The sequence below is a fragment of the Macaca nemestrina genome, chromosome 6 (assembly GCF_043159975.1).
Source record: "Macaca nemestrina isolate mMacNem1 chromosome 6, mMacNem.hap1, whole genome shotgun sequence".
In the NCBI taxonomy this organism is placed as follows: Eukaryota; Metazoa; Chordata; class Mammalia; order Primates; family Cercopithecidae; genus Macaca; species Macaca nemestrina.
Window position 1 is genome coordinate 101362038 of NC_092130.1, and position 19064 is coordinate 101381101.

The 19064-nt window shown below is 37.8% G+C and overlaps 2 protein-coding genes across 6 annotated transcripts in view; one reads left to right on the forward strand and one right to left on the reverse strand.

Annotated features, from left to right (window-relative positions):
* The window catches only part of LOC105475129 (DNA polymerase kappa), a 99032-nt gene that overhangs the window by 34510 nt on the left and 45458 nt on the right, over positions 1-19064 (reverse strand). For all 5 annotated transcript variants that reach the window (XM_011730146.2, XM_011730143.3, XM_011730144.3 and 2 more), the window contains 2 exons: positions 5563-5715; positions 1305-1436 (listed from right to left, as the gene is read on the reverse strand). In XM_011730146.2, the coding sequence (XP_011728448.2) occupies positions 1305-1436; positions 5563-5715 (285 nt within the window). The remainder of the gene's footprint in view (positions 1-1304; positions 1437-5562; positions 5716-19064) is intronic.
* Positions 2092-2478, forward strand: LOC112425437 (large ribosomal subunit protein eL39-like). Its single transcript, XM_071098812.1, has one exon. It carries the CDS (start codon positions 2152-2154, stop codon positions 2305-2307), a length of 156 nt encoding a protein of 51 aa, XP_070954913.1. The 5' UTR covers positions 2092-2151; the 3' UTR covers positions 2308-2478.

Genomic DNA, 19064 nt, shown 5'->3' on the forward strand with positions numbered 1-19064 from the left:
AATAGGGAGGGCTTTTTCTTAAACTTTCTAACCAAGTCATGAATATTAATGTATCCATAGGCAGTGATGAATTTGTTCTATAGTTCATTTACACATAAGAACTCATTTGTTATCTGCAAATAAACTAGCTAGATTCGGCTCAAATTTGAAGAGTTCTCTGACTTACATAAGTAACCAGACTAAAATAACTAAAAACACTTTGGTTTTCACTGGCATACTGCCAGAAGTATTGCTGAGTTAAAGCACGACTTTAAAAAATGCCTTCTCTTACTAAATTTTTGTAGGATTTTTAAAACTTCTTAAAACGCTATATTTATGATTAGTATTTTATCTCTTTTTAATTAGGAATACAATGAAAGAGATAAACAGTAACCAAATGTGAGTGTGCTCCCCTCTCCTACACTGCCTTTTCAGAGGTATACACAAAGCACTTGCTGTCACAGACCGCCTTGGACAGAAAAAAAAACAAACCTGTGTTTAAACTTGGAATAGTGTCATTTCTCGGGAAAATGAGGTGGAATAAAAATAAGAGGGGTGAATTTAAAGACCCCTGGCATAACAAAAGAGTAATAAGTATTAGGCCACAGTTTTTTAAGTGTTTCCATTCAGACAGTAGTCTTAAACACATTTTACTACAGCAGTCTAAAAGTATTTGATATAGCAGTCTAAAATTTTATTCCAGCACTGCATGATAAACCACTTGTCATAAAAAATAGAAAAAATGAAAATTTTCACATATGACAGTTTGGCAATTTTAGTAAATAATCAAATCTACTTCAAAGATCCTTTTCAAAGCAATGGATTACTCTCTTTTCAATTATCAGTCTTAGACAGTAAATGATTATAGGGTAAGAAAAGTAGGCTAATCAAAATACATGAATTTTGTCACTGTTTAACAACATTAACAAATAATTATTCAGATAATAGGTTGACATTAATGATGAGTAGATTCTGTAAGTTATTAATAAAATGTGGTTCTAGAAAAAATGTATATTGTACGTTAAGAAAAAAGAGCTAAATTTAATTTTATATTATCATTAAGGCAGTTCAAAGTTGGAGGAAATGGGAAGAATTTTCTAAGCAAATGAAAACTGCATGGAAAGGCAAATAATTGGGAAAAAGAATGATGTATTCTGGATACTATATGCAGCTCAGTATTCAATATACAAGCTGAAGAAGTGATAGGAGGCTCAACTGAAAGCGTAAGCTAAGACCAAATCCTATGTGCTAAGGCACTCAGACTTGAGTCTGCAGGTGACAGGAAATCAGTGAAAGCCTAAAGTAGGGGTGAGACATTAACTTACCTCTTTACTCACAGCTCGGTATTTGTCAAAGTTTGGAGGCACTATTATAAGTTGTGGGCAGAGTCTCTTAGCAATAAATCCTGGCATGGCTGCACGAACACCAAACCTCCTTGCATGGTAATTTGAAGTAGACTGAAAGATATTGGACCACATGGAAAAAAAAAAATACAAACCTAAATGGACATATTGATCAATGCATTATAGGAAATACATTAATATGTGCCTTTTCAATTCAAGGACATTTCATTTATAGGCCTCTGTTTTAATCCAAGTTTTGACTTATTCTGTCACAGTATTTTGATACCATGACCCTCTCCCATTACTATCCCTATATTTATAATGCGATACCAGATATAAACAAGACTGTGCTAATAAAAAGATTTTTTTAAATTTCTACTAACTAAACGTCATTGGTTTGAAGGCATACTTGTTATAGAATGAATATCAAAGTTTGAATGATGGTGAGTTATGCTACATGAAAGTAATAATATACTAAGTTGTACAGAATAGTCATAAAATAATAGTATACAAATAGTAAAGACGTTACATTATAGAAAGTAATAGTATAGTATACTATTATAGTATAGTATAATAGTAAACTTTTGGAATTTGCTCTATTTGGGATTTTGGAAACTTCATCTAGAACAAAAATAAAAGGTCTACTATGTGGTCAGCCAAATTAAGTCTCCAAAATGAAGTGATTAAAGCTTAAAATAAGTTTAGAAATTAAGGGTTTTTTCTTAAGGCTTAATTATCTTTTTTGCTGAAAACATTTTGACTAGGAGATGGAACTACAAAAGTATGAGAGTAAAAAGGAGAATATTGGTTCTTGCCTCCACTTCTCGCCATGTCTTCTCACAAGACTTTCAGGATTAAGCGATTCCTGGCCAAGAAACAAAAGCAAAATCGTCCCATTCCCCAGTGGATTCGGATGAAAACTGGAAATAAAATAAGGTACAACTCCAAAAGGAGACACTGGGGAAGAACCAAGCTGGGTCTATAAGGAATTGCACATGAGATGGCACATATATTTGTGCTGTCTGAAGGTCACGATCATATTACCATATCAAACTGAAAATGTCACCACTCTCTGGAGAGTTCGACATATTTTCCTCTCTGAATCTATTATGAATGCGTTGGTTGGCTGGGTTCAGTAATAAATATGTGAGGCCTTTCATTTCAAAAAAAAAAAAAAAAGGAGAATATTGCTTATTAAATCCTGTTGATGATGATATCTGATGAAAGTCTATGTGAACGTGGTAGACCGTAGGACTATTTATAAAACAAATTCTATCACAAATTAAATCCTTATTTGGAATCTCAAGTGAAATTTCAAAGAAATGCAAAACAGAATCAAATGAAGGAATTATTTCACGATAATATGAATTTTCCTCTAATGATTTTCAAATGGCACTTAAAACATCTTGATAGTACTCAGAACTATACTAATCCTTAGTCAGTGTTCTGAAACAGAAAATGTAGATAGCACTAGAAACAAAACCAATGCTTTAGTAAATAAGTTTAATAGAATCGACATAAAAGCTAGATCTATAGTAGAGGAGAAACAAACTTTTAAATAAGAATTTCTCTAACTTTTAAATTTGTGGTATATTGTACATCACAGCCACAACACTTTACAGTTACTCTTATCAAAAGTGAGTTCTAGTTCTTCATGCCATGTGACTTGCCTTGTGACTTGGTTAGATGAAAATAATGTGAGGGAAGTGACACTGTGTTCCGAAACCTAAGTTTTTGCTTTTAGTAATCCAGCAACTATTGTAAATATTTCGGGGTAGATTACTCAATGTTGAAGCAACAATGGAGAGGAGAAAGTTCTGAAGCTGGAATCCATTCCGATCTCCTCAGTCCAAGTGCCAGACATGTGAATGAAGCCATCTTGGATTTTTTAACCTCAGTTAAATTGCCCTAGCCAAATCCAGGTAGAGCAGGGTTGAGCCATCGCCATTGCACTCTGCTCAAATTACAGAATCATGAGCTAATAAATTTTGGCTATCCACTAAATACTGCGGGAAGCTGTTATGCAGCAATAGATAACTGCTATACGATCTCACTTGCAACTCTCAGTGCCAAGTTAGAACATTTCAAAAATCCATCAAATTCACCAAAAAAGAATTCTATCAGTAGGAATAATGAAACGACTCCCATTAATTTGTAGATATACTTTTATATGTTTAATAGGACAAAAAGTTATGCTTATTAGAAGGGAAACCGCCGGGCGCGGTGGCTCAAGCCTGTAATCCCAGCACTTTGGGAGGCCGAGACGGGCGGATCACGAGGTCAGGAGATCGAGACCATCCTGGGTAACACGGTGAAACCCCGTCTCTACTAAAAAATACAAAAAACTAGCCGGGCGAGGTGGCGGGCACCTGTAGTCCCAGCTACACGGGAGGCTGAGGCAGGAGAATGGCGTAAACCCGGGAGGCGGAGCTTGCAGTGAGCCGAGATCGGGCCAATGCACTCCAGCCTGGGCGACAGAGCAAGACTCCGTCTCAAAAAAAAAGAAGGGAAACCTATTTGTTCAACATACAAAGGGAGTAATCTTTGTTTAAATATAACAAATAGTAATTTTGAATTTAGAAACAATAACTGATTTTTAGGAGGACAGAAACTGTAGGAAAGAAAATATTTTGTAGATTTCAAAAGCAGTCGGTTTAGCTTTAACATGGCTACAGCAAGTTTGTATGTATACACATACATAAACATACATAAATTTATGGTGTTACATCTTAATAAAAGTAAATATATTTTTTTGAAATATTTATTGATGATTTGTAGGAAAGGGGAGTTTCCTTTCAAAAAACAGTGGTTTGGAAACAGAGTTATCAGTTGCCTGCATACTCACAGAGGCAGAGATAAAAAACAAACAGATTATAGTTTTATAATAAAATAATCACTCAGTAAGAATTAGTTTTGTAGCTATCTAAGGCATGGGAAGGAGTTAGGAACAGAGAAGAACTCTTCTTGTTTATCTAATACTTTTTAAGTACCAAAGCCCATCTATTTCAGTTGCTACTTTTAATTCCCAACACACTTTCAGCCACACATAGCTATCCTGGTCATTTTTACCTTCTAAAGTTAGAGTGTAAAAAGGAACAGCAACACAGTAATCAGAAAAGCAAAGTTCTAAGTCATGGGAGAAACAATTTAACTGCATTCTAAATGTACTCTATTAATGAAATATGTTATTCCAGAACTAGGGTTGGCAAACCTTTTCTTTTCTGTGAAAGTCCAGATAGTAATCATTTTAGGCTTTGCAGATCATTGAATTATTGAACTCTGCTCTTTTAGTGCAACAATAGTAATAAATAAATGGGTGTGACTTTGCTCCAATAAAAAGCTGGATTTGGCCTGCAGACCAGTTTGAAAATCTCTATTAATACCTTATAATAACATTTCCTTTGCTTTCTTATTCAACTCTCTTTAACTAGAATGGTTACTTATGGAAAAATTTAATTTGCCATGGAAGTTACTAGGTTTGTAACTTTGGGCAAGTTATTAAGCATCTCTTTGAGTTTTCTTTTTTGCCAAATGGAAATAAAAACTAGTACCTTAAAGCAGCAGTTCCTAACCTTTTTGGCACCAGAGACTGGTTTTGTGGAAGAAAATTTTTCCACGGACTGGTGGGGCAATGGTTTCGCGATGATTCAAGCATGTTACATTTATTGTGCACTTTATTCCTATTATAATTACATTGTAATATATAATGAAATAATTATACAACTCACCATGATATAGAATCAATTGGAGCCCTGAGCTTGTTTTCCTGCAATTAGACAATCCCATCTGGGGGTGATGGGAGACAGTGACAGATCATCAGGCATTTGATTCTCATAATGAGTATGTAACCTGGATCCCTCGCATGCGCAGTTCACAACAGGGTTTGTGCTCCTATGAGAATCCAGTGCCACAACTGATCTGACCGAGTTCGGGCATACTGCAAGTGATGGGAAGTGGTTGTAAATACAGATGAAGCTTCGTTCGCTTGTCTGACGCTCACCTTCTGTTGCGAGGTCCAGTTTCCAACAGGCCATGGACCAATACCAATCTGTGAACCAGGGGCAGAAGTCCCCTGCCTTAAAGTATGTTGAAAGGATTCAGTAATTGAGTCATATATAAGGCACCCAGAAAAATACTCAGCAAACTGGTAGACCTCAATAAAGAATTCCCCCTTCGTGAAACAGTAAAGCTTACTTGAATATGTTATAAAATTTCCTTTTTGTGTTTGATCTTTACTTACCAGCATACTCATTGATCCTACAGCAATAGGTTTATCCTTCAATTCTGGATTGTCCCTCATTTCTACAGCTGCATAGAAAGCATCCATGTCAATGTGCACTATGGTATTGCTCAAATTTCGGTTCTGTTCTAATTCCATTGCAAATCTGTCAACCTTAATTTTTTAAAAAAGTTAACATACTTTTAGACAACATAATATTGAAACACCATTAACTACAACATTAATCTTAATTTATTAAGTGTCTATCAGTCTCTGTCCACACACCCATTCATCCATCCATCCATCCACCCATCCATTTACTTTTATGGGTGTGTATTTTGTTGTTCATGAGTGTTTACGGGTTTATATTTTATTACTAAGTGTTTATCTATGTATATTTTATTTTTAAATTAAAATTGGTAATTGCTTTTATTTTCATAGAGACAGCCTATCCTCAAATATCATTCCCTACCAACTCTTTCATCTCTCCATACCCTCAGGCACATAACAGGAACTTAATATTTAATGAATGAATGAGCTAATCCAACTGATTTTATTAAATGATTCTACTGCTTTATAAATTTGGAGTTCAACTCACTATAACTAAAAGCTTCAATGTAGGTAAAATAAAGAACTGCCATTTGATTCATAATAATAATGTCTTTAAAAATCAACAAAGGAAATATACAACAAAAGATTATACCTCTTTGGCATATGATGTTTATGCTGAACAGTAAGGTACAACTGAAGATACTGAAGCATAATGTAAATGTTCCCTCTGTAGAATTGCTTTTATAATGCTAAAATTTGATGTTAATCTATACAAGTAAAATTTAAAACCCAAGCTGTAATTTATTCTTCATGAACTTTTATATGTCAAATATAATAGTGAAGATTCTTAATCTTTAAAGAATTTTAGTTTCTTCAGAGAAAAAGAGTTAGATTTACAAGAAAGAAATGAAAGGGGATAGACTAAACAAAGGAAGCAAGTAAGAAAAGTGATTATGTAGCAGACATACTCATTTCTAACTTCCATTTTTGTGGCCGGCCTCTACTATCAAGGCAAGAAAGGCTAAATACTCACTTACCCAGCTTACCCAGCAGCTGGGGGTGGCTGTGTAATAGCTGTGATCTATGCAACACAGGGAAGTTACCAAGACCATTAAAGTAAAATCGTAAGAGAAGAAAGCTATTAAATAAGCTGGAAAACATACAGAACATAGAACAGTACCTGGTACATGGCACAAGTTCAATAAATGCATCTATCACTAAAAGGATCAATGGATAGCTGCATAATAAAACATCAAAAACTGAGAGAAAAACAGCCAGCAATGAGCAACTGGGGTGATCTATGGAATGGAAATAACTTCTGTCATGTGGAGTTCCCTCTAGCAAGTTTTCTCAAAGGTGGAGAGCTATAGGTGTATATGTTTTTTCCCTCATGTTGGACTCCAGCTTTGCCTCCATTCTGCAGAACTTTTTTTATGTCCTTCCTTCTTAGTGTTATAGAGACACCAGCTGCACACTAGTCGCAGGTTAAACCTATAACGCCTCTTTTAGAAGCAATCACCCTGACTCATGTTTGTCTCCAGGAGGTACAGTGAAATCTGTAGAAGGCTCCCCCTTGTTTAGGCTACAGCTCACTGAATGACCTGGGTTGCTCTATGCCTTCCTCAGGCTGTTCCTCTGTCTACAGTGCCTTTCCGAGCTCTGTCACAAGCCTTCAAGGATCAGCTGAAATATATCTTGGTATCTTAATAGAATGTCTGTCCTCTGTGCCACAGAATTTAATATTCCTTGTTTCCCTGCTCTTGCATGGCACTTATTGTGTTAGATACTAAATTGTCAGTTCCTTCAGAAGAAAGACCTTATCTGACTTCAAATTATTTTCTCACAAGAGAGATGGGGAGGGGAGACTAGAAGGAGAAAAATTATGAATTTACAGCAGTATATTAAAGTTGGTTTAAAAAGTGGAAGCAGTACTAGTAGAAAAATCTTGAAGAAGACTAACTTCCTACAGTAAAATCCCATACGTAATAAATGGAACCTTTCAACATTACTATAATTTAACATGCTAATTAAAACCTACTTCTTTTAGTACCTCAATTCTGAACCAGAGAATAGCATCATGACCACATGTAAACAAATTATGGAGATTAATAAAAACAAATGTAAACTAAAAACTACTCTATTTTAATCCAGAAAATATACCTAAGATATAACAGTCACATGAGAATAAGAAAGTGGCATCTGAAATACCTTGACATGGAATCATCTAGAAAAGAAAAAGATGATGAATACAAAGCAAGTCAAATGGGAAAAAATTCTCCTCAGACTCATATATTAATGCTATAAAAATGTCTTCAGCAAGCTATTCTCTTTTTTTGTGTGCTTAAAGCAAGAGTAGTTGCCAAAAGGAAATCTCCCCACTGCATGACTCATACATTCTACTTTCCTTTTACTATCTCTCATTAGTCACCTTTGTCTGAACTCTTCTCTTTCTACATCAACCAGATGCATGCCACTACTGCTTTTAAAAGTTTCTTCAACTGAAATCCCCATTCATATTGTCCTTTCTTCCATTTTCCAATGACTTTCAAGTTCTTATCTGAGTCTCCAACACGTACATTGTTCTTTTTGCTACTGCTCAAAACTAGTGTGTGTCACACTGGTTAAGAGTAACGGCTTTTGGGATTCCCGGGCAAGATGGTCGAATAGGAACAGTTCCTATCTGCAGCTCCCAGTGAGACCAAGGCAGAAGGTGGGTGATTTCTGCATTTCCACCTGAGGTATTCGGCTCATCTTATTGGGACTGATTAGAAAGTGGATGCAGGCCAAGAAAGGTTAGGAGAAGCAAGGTGGGATGTTGACCCACCCAGGAACCATGAGGGGTCTGGGAACTCCCTCCCCTAGCCAAGGGAAACCATGAGGGACTGTGCTGTTAGTGAGGGATGGTGCTATCCGGCCTAGATATTACGCTTTTCCCACTGTCTTCACAACCTGGAGACCAGGAGATTCCACTGGGTGCCTACACAACCAGGGCCCTGGGTTTCAAGCACAAAACTGGGTGGCCATTTGGGCAGACACTGAGCTAGCTGCAGGAGGTTTCTTTCATACCCCAGTGGTGCTGGAACGCCAGAGAGAGAGAACTGTTCATTCCCCAGGAAACGGGGATGAAGCCAGGGAGCCGAGTGGTCTAGCTCAGTGGATCCCATGCCCACAGAGCCCAGCAAGCTAAGATCCACTGGCTTGAAATTCTCGCTGCTGGCACAGCAGACTGAAGTCGACCTGGGATGCTCCAGCTTGGTGAAGGGAGGAGCATCTGCCATTACTGAGGCTTGTGTAGGAGGTTTTCCCCTCACAGCGTAAACAAAGCCAGCGGGAAGTTCGAACTGGGTGGAACCCACCACAGCTTGGCAAGGCCACTGTAGCCTGACTGCCTTTCTAGATTCCTCCTCTCTGGGCAGGGCATCTCTGAAAGAAAGGCAGCAACCCGTCAGGGGCTTATTGATAAAATTCCCATCTCCCTGGGACAGAGCACCTGGGGAAAGGGGTAGCTGTGGCGCAGTTTCAGCAGACTTAAACGTTCCTGCCTGCTGGTTCTGAAGACAGCAGCAGATTGCCCAGCAGAGCGCTCAAGCTCTGCTAAGGAACAGACTGCCTCCTCAAGTGGGTCCCTGATTCCAATGCCTCCTGATGGTAGGGGTCAACAGACACCTCATACAGGAGAGGTCCAGCTGGCATCTGGTGGTACCCCTCTGGGACAAAGCTTCCAGAGGAAGGAACAGGTAGCAATGTTTGCTGTTCTGCAGCCTCTGCTGGTGACACCCAGGCAAACAGGGTCTGGAGTAGACCTCCAGCAAACTCCAGCAGAACTTCAGAAGAGGGTCCTGCTAGAAGGAAAACTAAAAAACAGAAAGCAACAGCATCAACATCAACAAAGAGGATGACCACGCAAAAGCCCCATCCAAAGGTTACCAACATCGAAGACTAAAGGTGGATAAATCCACAAAGACGAGGAAAAAACAGTGCAAAAAGGCTGAAAATTCCAAAAAACAGAACATATCTTTTCCTCCAAAGGATCACAACTCCATGCCAGCAAGGAAATAAAACTGGATGGAGAATGAGTTTGACAAATTGACAGAAGTAGGCTTCAGAAGGTGGGTAATAACAGAGTCCTCCGAGCTAAAGGAGCATGTTCTAACCCAATGCAAGGAAGCTAAGAACCTTGATAAAAGGTTACAGGAACTGCTAACTAGAATAACCAGTTTTGAGAAGAATATAAATGACCTGATAGAGCTGAAAAACACAGCACAAAAACTTCGAGAAGCATACACAAGTATCAATAGCTGAATTGATGAGCGAAAGAAAGGGTATCAGAGATTGAAGATCAATTTAATGAAATACAGTGTGAAGACAAGATTAGAGAAAAAGCATAAAAAGAACGAACAAAGCCTCAAGAAATATGGGACTATGTGAAAAGACCAAACCTACATTTGATTGGTGTACCTGAAAGTGATGGGGAGAATGGAACGAAGTTGGAAAACACTCTTCAGGATATTATCCAGGAGAACTTCCCCAACCTAGCAAGACAGGCCAACATTCAAAAGAAAACCGCAAAGATACTCCTTGAGAAGAGCAACCCCAAGACACATAATCATCAGATTCACCAAGGTTGAAATGAAGGAAAAAATGTTAAGGGTAGGCCAGAGACAAAGGTCGGGTTACAAAGAGAAGCCCATCAGAATAACAGCAGATCTCTTTACAGAAACCCTACAAGCCAGAAGAGAGTGGGGGCCAACATTCAACATTCTTAAAGAATTTTCAACCCAGAATTTCATATCCAGCCAAACTAAGCTTTATAAGTGAAGAAGAAATACAATTCTTTACAGACAAGCACCAGGCCTGCCTTACAAGAGCTCCTGAAGGAAGCACTAAATATGGAAAGGAAAAACTGATACCAGTCACTGCAAAAGCATACCAAAATGTAAAGACCACTGACACTTGAAGAACCTGTATCAACTAATGGGCAAAATAACCAGTTAGCATCATAATGACAGGATCAAAATAAATGCCCCAATTAAAAGCCAAAGACTGGCAAATTGGATAAAGAGTCAAGACCCATCAGTGTGCTCTATTCAGGAGACCCATCCCACATGCAGAGACACACATAGGCTCAAAATAAAGAGATGGAGGAAGATTTACCAAGCAAATAGGAGGAAGAAGAAGAGGAGGAGGAGGAGGAGGAGGAGGAGGAGGAGGAGGAGGAGGAGGAGGAAGAAGGAAGAAGAAGAAAGAAGAAGAGGAGGAAGAAGAAGAAGAAGAAGAAGAAGAAGAAGAAGAAGAAGAAGGAGGAGGAGGAGGAGGAGGAGGAGGAGGAGGAGGAGGAGGAGGGAAGAAGAAGAAAGAAGAAGAAGAAGAAGAAGGAGGAGGAGGAGGAGGAGGAGGAGGAAGAGGAGGAGGAGGAAGAAGGAAGAAGGAAGAAGGAAGAAGGAAGAAGGAAGAAGAAGAAGAAGAAGAAGAAGAAGAAGAAGAAGAAGAAGAAGAAGAGGAGGAGGAGGAGGAGGAGGAAGGCAGGCATTGCAATCCCAGTCTCTGATTCTCTGATAAAACAGATTTTAAACCAACAAAGATGAAAAGAGACAAAGAAGGGCATTACATAATGGTAAAGGGATCGATGCAACAAGAAGAGCTAACTATCCTAAACATATATGCACCCAATACAATACCACCCAGATTCATAAAGCAAGTTCTCAGAGACCTACAAAGAGACTTAGACTCCCACACAATAACAGTGGGAGACTTTAACACTCCACTGACAATATTAGACAGACCATTGAGACAGAAAATTAACAAGGATATTCAGGACTTGAACTAAGCTCTGGACCAAGCAGACCTAATAGATATCTACAGAACTTTCCACCCAAATCAACATAATATACATTCTTCTCAGCACCACATCACAATTATTCTAAAATTGACCACATAATTGGAAGTAAAACACTCCTCAGCAAATGCAAAAGAACGGAAATCATAACAGTCTCTCAGACCACAATGCAATCAAATTAGAACTCAGGATTAAGAAACTCTCTCAGAATAGCACAACTACATGGAAACTGAACAATCTGCTCCTGAATGACTCCTGGATAAACACGAAATTAAGGCAGAAATAAGTAAGTTCTTTGAAATCAAAGATAACAAAGACACAACGTACCAGAATCTCCAGGACACAGCTAAAGCAGTGTTTAGAGGTAAATTTATAGCACTAAATGGCCATAGGAGAACACAGGAATGACCTAAAATTGACACCCTAACAATACAATTAAAATAACTAGAAAAGCAAGAGCAAACAAATTCAAAAGCTAGCAGAAGACAAGAAATAACTGAGATCACAGCAGAACTGAAGGAGATAGAGACACAAAAATCTCTTAAAATAATCAGTGAGTTCAGGAGCTAGTTTTTTGAAAAGATAAACAAAACAGGCAGACTGCTAGCCAGACTATGAACCAAAAAAGTCCAGGACCAGACAGATTCACAGCCAGGCATGGTGGCTCACGTGTGAAATCCCAGCACTTTGGGAGGCTGAAGTGGGCAGATCACCTGTGGTCGGGAGTTCAAGACCAGCCTGATCAACACGGAGAAACCCCATCTGTACAAAAATTCACAGCTGAATTCTACTAGAGGTTCAAAGAGGAGCTGGTACCACTCCTTCTAAAACTATTCCAAACAACAGAAAAAGACAGACTCCTCCCTAACTCATTTATGAGGCCAGCATCATCCTGATACCAAAAAAACCTGAGAGACACACAACAACAAAAAAATTTCAAGCCAATATCCCTGATGAACAAACATCAATGTGAAAATCCTCAATAAAATACTGGCAAACCGAATCCAGCAGTACATTAAAAAGCTTAACCACCACAATCAAGTCAGCTTCATCCCTGGGATTCAAGGGTGGTTCAACACATGCAATTCAATAAATGAAATCCATCACATAAACAGAACCAAAGACAAAAACCGCATGATTATCTCAATAGATGCAGAAAAGGCCTTCGAAAAAATTCAACATCCCTTCATGCTAAAAACTCTCACTAAACTAGGTATCGATGGAAGGTATCTCAAAATAAGAACTATTTATGACAAACCCACAGCCAATATCATACTGAATGGACAAAAGCTGGAAGCATTCCCTCTGAAAATCAGCACTAGACAAGGACGTCCTCTCTCACCACTCCTATTCAACACAGTATTGGAAGTTCTGGCCAGGGCAACCAGGCAAGAGAAAGAAATAAAGAGTATTCAATTAGGAAGACAGGGAGTCAAATTATCTCTGTTTGCAGATAACATGATTGTATATTTAGAAAACCCCACTGTCTCAGCCCAAAATCTCCTTAAGCTGCTAAGCAACTTCAGCAAAGTCTCAGGATACAAAATCAATGTGCAAAAATCACAAACTTTCCTATACACCAATAGACAAACAGAGAGCCAAACCATGAGTGAACTCTCATTCACGATTGCTACAAAGAGAATAAATAAAATACCTAGGAATACAACTTACAAGGGATGTGAAGGACCTCTTCAAGGAGAGCTACAAACCACTGCTCAAGCAAATAAAAGAGGACACAAACAAATGGAAAAACATTCTATGCTCATGGATAGGAAGAATCAATATGGTAAAAATGGCCATACTGCCCAAAGTAATTTATAGATTCAATGCTATTCCCATTAAGGTACCATTGACTTTCTTCACAGAGTTAGAAAAAAATACTTTAAATTTCATATAGAACCAAAAAAAGAGCTTGTATAGCCAAGACAATCCTAAGCAAAAAGAACAAAGCTGAAGGCGTCATGCTACCTGGCTTCAAACTATACCACAAGGCTATAGTAACCAAAACAGCATGGTACAGGTAACAAAACAGATATATCGACCAATGAAACAGAACAGAGGCCTCAGAAATAACACCACACATCTACAACCATTTGATCTTTGACAAACCTGACAAAAACAAACAATGGGGAAAGGATTCTCTATTTAATAAATGGTGTTGGGAAAACAGGCTAGTCATATGCAGAAAACTGAAACTGGACCCCTTCCTTACACCTTATACAAAAATTAACTCAATAGATTAAAGACTTAAATATAAGACCTAAAACCATAAAAACCCTGGAGGAAAACTTAGGCAATACCATTCAGGACACAGGCATGGGCAAAGACTTCATGACTAAAACACTGAAAGCAATTGCAACAAAAGCCAAATTTGACAAATGGAATCTAATTAAACTAAAGAGCTTCTACACAGCAAAAGAAACTATCAGCAGAGTGAACAGGCAACCTACAGAATGGGAGAGAATTTTTGCAATCTATCCATGTGACAGAGAGCTAATATCCAGAATCTACAAGGAACTTAAACAAATCTACAAGAGAAAAACAACCCCATCAAAAGTGGGCAAAGGATATGAACAGACACTTTTCAAAAGAAGACCTTTATGTAGCCAACAAACAAAAAAGCACATCATCAATGGTCATTAGAGAAATGCAAATCAAAACCACAATGAGATACCATCTCATGCCAGCTAGAATGGTGATCATTAAAAAGTCAGGAAACAACAGATGTGGAGAGGATGTGGAGAAATAGGAACGCGTTTACACTGTTGGTGTGAGTGTAAATTAGTTCAACCATTGTGGAAGACAGTGTGGCGATTCCTCAAGGATCTAGAACCAGAAATACCATTTGACCCAGTAATGCCATTACTGGGTAGATACCCAAAGGATTATAAATCATTCTACTATAAAGACACATGTACATGTATGTTTATTACAGCACTATTCACAATATCAGACTTGGAACCAACCCAAACGCCCATCAGTGACAGACTGGATAAAGAAAATGTGGCACATATATACCACAGAATACTATGCAGCCATAAAAAATGAATTCATGTCCTTTGCAGGGACATGGATGAAGCTGGAAAGCATCATTCTCAGCAAACACACACAGGAACAGAAAACCAAACACTGCATGTTCTCACTCATAAATAGGAGTTGAACAATGAGAACATATGGGCACAGGGAGGGGAATATCACACGTCAAGGCCCGTTGTGGGGTGGGGGACAAGGGAAGGGATACCATTAGTAGAAATACCTAATGTAGATGATGGGTTGATGGGTGCAGCAGACCACCACGGCACATGTATACCTATGTAACAAACCTGCACATTCTACACATGTATCCCAGAACTTAAAGTATAATAATAATAATAGATTTTTTTAAAGAAACAAAAAACAGAATAACAGGTTTGGTTTGGGTCCTAGCACTGCAATTTAACTACATTAGTTACAGGACAGGGAGCAATTTAACCCCTTTCATGCTTACTTTCCTTATTTGTAAAGTGGTACTAAACCAACCTCAATAGGTTATTGAAAGAATTAAAAGAGACACCCATATAATGCACCTATCTAGGGATACAATAAGGGCTTAATTATCTATAATTATAAAAGTAGAAGTTACATTTATTGAGTATATGTGTCATATAATATGCTAAGTGCTTTCTAAGTTAAATCATTTACTGGTCGTAATTCTGAGATCATAATTATTGTTCCCATTTTATAGATGAAACTAAAGCTCAGTAAGAGTAAGTAATTTGCCCTAAGTCATACAGCTAGTAAATGTTAGCACTAAACAGTGAAACCAAGTTACTCTGAAGTCTGTTTTTGATTATGTTATGATGCTTCCCTACAATAGATTTTTTAAAGTCTGTAATGTTGAAATACACTCAAATTGAACTGTAATGGTGTATTTTCTATCCATATTATGTCTTATTTTCTTTAAAAATCCCCCATTTCTATTACATTGAGAGACTCAGAAATAATGTGGTTTTTTTGTTGTTGTTGTTTTCTTAAGTTAGTATTTCCCCAAGACTATTGAATAAATTTGAGTTAATAAAATCAATTGTTGGCCAGCCCCAGTGACTCATGCCTGTAACCCCTTTGGGATGCTTAAGTGGAAGGGTAGCTTGAGGCCAGGAGTTTGAGACTAGCCTGGGCAACATAGCGAGATCCTGTCTCTACAAAAAATTTAAAAAATTAACTGGGCATGAAAGTGTACACCTATAGTCCCACCTACTTGGGAGGCTGAGGCAGGAGGATTGTTTGAGCCCAGTAGTTGGAGGTTGTAGTGAGCCATGATGGCACCACTGCACTCCAGCCTGGGTGACAGAGAGAGATCCTGTCTCTTAAAAAAAAAAAAAAAACCCAAATCAATAAATTGCGAAAATGGTCAAAATGCACTGATTTGCTGTATAGCTGTCATGCAATGTAACATGAACATTTGTCTACTTGATTTACGAACCGATGTTCTTATACAACAATTTGTCAGTTACAAAAAAAAAAAAAAAAAAAAAAAAGATTGTGCCTTTAAGAAGTCCACTGAGGTTGAGAAAGGGTGAAGTATACTTAAGAGAGGTTCTGAACACCCTGGGGGTTCATGCCTGTAGAAGTTGCTTACCTCAGCTCAACTAGCAATAGTTCATACTATCATATCACACATAATAAAATTGAGTACTTGGAAATTTTAAGACTCTAAAATAGAAACACATTTCCTATGGAAACAACTCTGTTCTCTCAGGCCTTCTTGACTCAAACTTCCTCAATCCCCTCCCATTTATACAACTTCTTTTGGAGGAAGCTCAACAAATGAAACAATTAAACAATCAACATAAAACACATTTCCTGCCATTCCTGTTGCAAAAGATGCCAGAGAGCCTCTGATGAAATAGTCAACCAACACTGGAACAAAATCTTATATTCTGCTACACAATGGAAGATACTTTCTTTTTTTTTTTTTTTTTTTTTTTTTTTTTTTTTTTTTTTTTTGAGACGGAGTCTCACGCTGTTGCCCAGGCTGGAGTGCAGTGGCGCGATCTCGGCTCACTGCAAGCTCCGCCTCCTGGGTTCACGCCATTCTCCTGCCTCAGCCTCCTGAGTAGCTGGGACTACAGGCGCCCGCCACCGCGCCCGACTAATTTTTTGTATTTTTAGTAGAGACGGGGTTTCACTGTGGTCTCGATCTCCTGACCTTGTGATCCGCCCGCCTCGGCCTCCCAAAGTGCTGGGATTACAGGCTTGAGCCACCGCGCCCGGCCTGGAAGATACTTTCTATTACTTCAGATTATTAGTATATTTAAGGATATGAGCTTTAAAAATAGTATGAATAGCTAACAGTTGTTAGCATCACTTATATACTGTATCATTAAAACTGTTAAATATATTTGTAGGTTATAGATCAATAAAATGAAAACGTCCAGAAAGTACATTGCTTAAGGATTAATATCAATTTAAAAATAATATTATTATGGATAGAACTGATTTTTTTTAAAACCTTGATAAAATGATGCCTAAGTTTATTTGAAAGAAACATGCATGAGAAAAAAAAAAATTTAAAGAAGCATTACAAGGGAGAATATTAAACTATATTCCTGCTGTTCAATAACTAAAACTGTATGTTACTGATACAAGAAAAGACTGAACTTATTAGAAGACAGTCCAGAAATAAATCAAAGAAAATTGAGAATTTTTTAATTTGGAAGTGCCTCATTTCAACTCAGTGAAGAAAGGATTCATGATTCAATAAATGGAGTTGGGACAAGTGAATCACCATTTAGGGAAAATAATACTATGTAGGGAAAATATAACACCATTTAAGAAAAACATACTTCACACCTTACATCAAAACAAATTCCAAATTGACTAAAGATATGAGTATGCCAAGAGCTATAAAAAAATACTAAAAGAAGACATAGGCATGGCTGTGAGGAATAATCTTCCAAGTACAATACCAAGACCAAAAATTAAAAACAAAAAAACAAAAAAACCATTATAAGAATACCGTTTCTGGAACCAGTAAGTGATAATAATCAGTTACAAGATATAAGGTTAATATACAAAAGTCAGTCACTTTCCTATATGCCACCAATGAACAAGTAAAATTTAAAATTTAAAACACATTAGAGGCCAAACATGGTGGCTCACACCTGTAATCCCAGCACTTTCAGAGGCTGAGGCGGGTGGATCACTTGAACTCAGGAGTTCAAGACCAGCCTGGCCAACATGGTGAAACCCTGTCTCAACCAAAAATACAAAAACTAGCTAGGCATGGTGGTGGGCACCTGTAATCGCAGCTACTTGGGAAGTGGAGGCAAGAGAATCGCTTAAACCCAGGAAGAGGAGGATGCAGTGAGCTGAGGTCATCCCACTGCACTGCAGCCTGGGTGACAGAGGCAGTCTCAAAAACAAAACAAAACAAAAAACACATTACGATTTATATTAAAACATCCAAAAATGAAATACTTAGGTACAAATGTAACAAAATAGGTACAAGATCAACATGAGGAAAACTACAAAGTCTGAAAAAAAGCAAAGAAGAACTAAATACAGTCTCTGGCCTATGATGGTTCAACTTAAGATTTTTCAGCTTTATGAAGGGTTTTTATCTGGACATAATCCCACCATTAAGTCAGGGAATATCTAGACTTATGATGGTTTGACTTACAATTTTTCAACTTTATAATGGGTTTATCCAAATGTAACTCCATTGTAAGCCAAGGAGCATCCTTAAATGGAGAGATATTCCATGTTCATGAAGGGGAAGACTCTATGATCAAATGCCAGTCAGTTCTTCCCAACTTCATCTATACACTCAATGCAATCCTAGTCAAAATCCCAGCAACTTATTTTGTGGATGTCAACAAACTGATTCTAAAATGTATATGGTGAGGCAAAAGATCCAATTAGCCAACACAATATTGAAGAACAAGAACAAAACTGAAGGACTGAAACTACTTGACTTCAAGACTTACTATAAAGTTACAGTAATTAAGATAGTGTGGTATTGGCAAAAGAACAGACAAATAGATCAATGAAACAGAATACAGAGCCCAGAAATAGACTCACATAAATACAGACAATTGGTCTTTGAAAAAGGAGCAATGACTCAGTAACACGGATAAGAGTTTCTTTTTTTTTTTCTTTTTTCTTTTCTGGAGACTCATGCTGTTGCCCAGGCAGGAGTGCAATCATGGCTCACTGCCACCTCGACCTCCCAGGCGCAAACAATCTTCCCACCTCGGCCTCCTGAACAGCTAGGACCATGGGCCTGTGCCACCACTCCCAGTTATTTTTTTCTATTTTTTGTAGAAGCAGGGTTTTGCTATGTTGCCTAGACTGGTCTTGAACCCCTGGGCTCAAGTGATCTTCCCACCTTGGCCTCCCAAAGTGCTGGGATTACAGGCGTGAGCCGCCACACCTAGCAAGAAAAGTTTTTTTTTTTTAACAAATTGTGCTGGAACAATTGGATATCCACATGTTAAAAAAAAAAAAAAAAAAGAGATGAACTTATATCCTCCACAAAAATGAACTCAAATGAATCACAGACCTAACTGTAAAGTGCAAAACTATAAAATTCCTAGAAGATAACACAAGAGAAAATATAGATGGACTTGGATTTAATGATTACTATTTAGATACA

Excerpts from the sequence above, each read along its gene's own strand:
- LOC112425437 (XM_071098812.1), top strand. The coding sequence starts at position 2,152 with ATGTCTTCTCACAAGACTTTCAGGATTAAGCGATTCCTGGCCAAGAAA.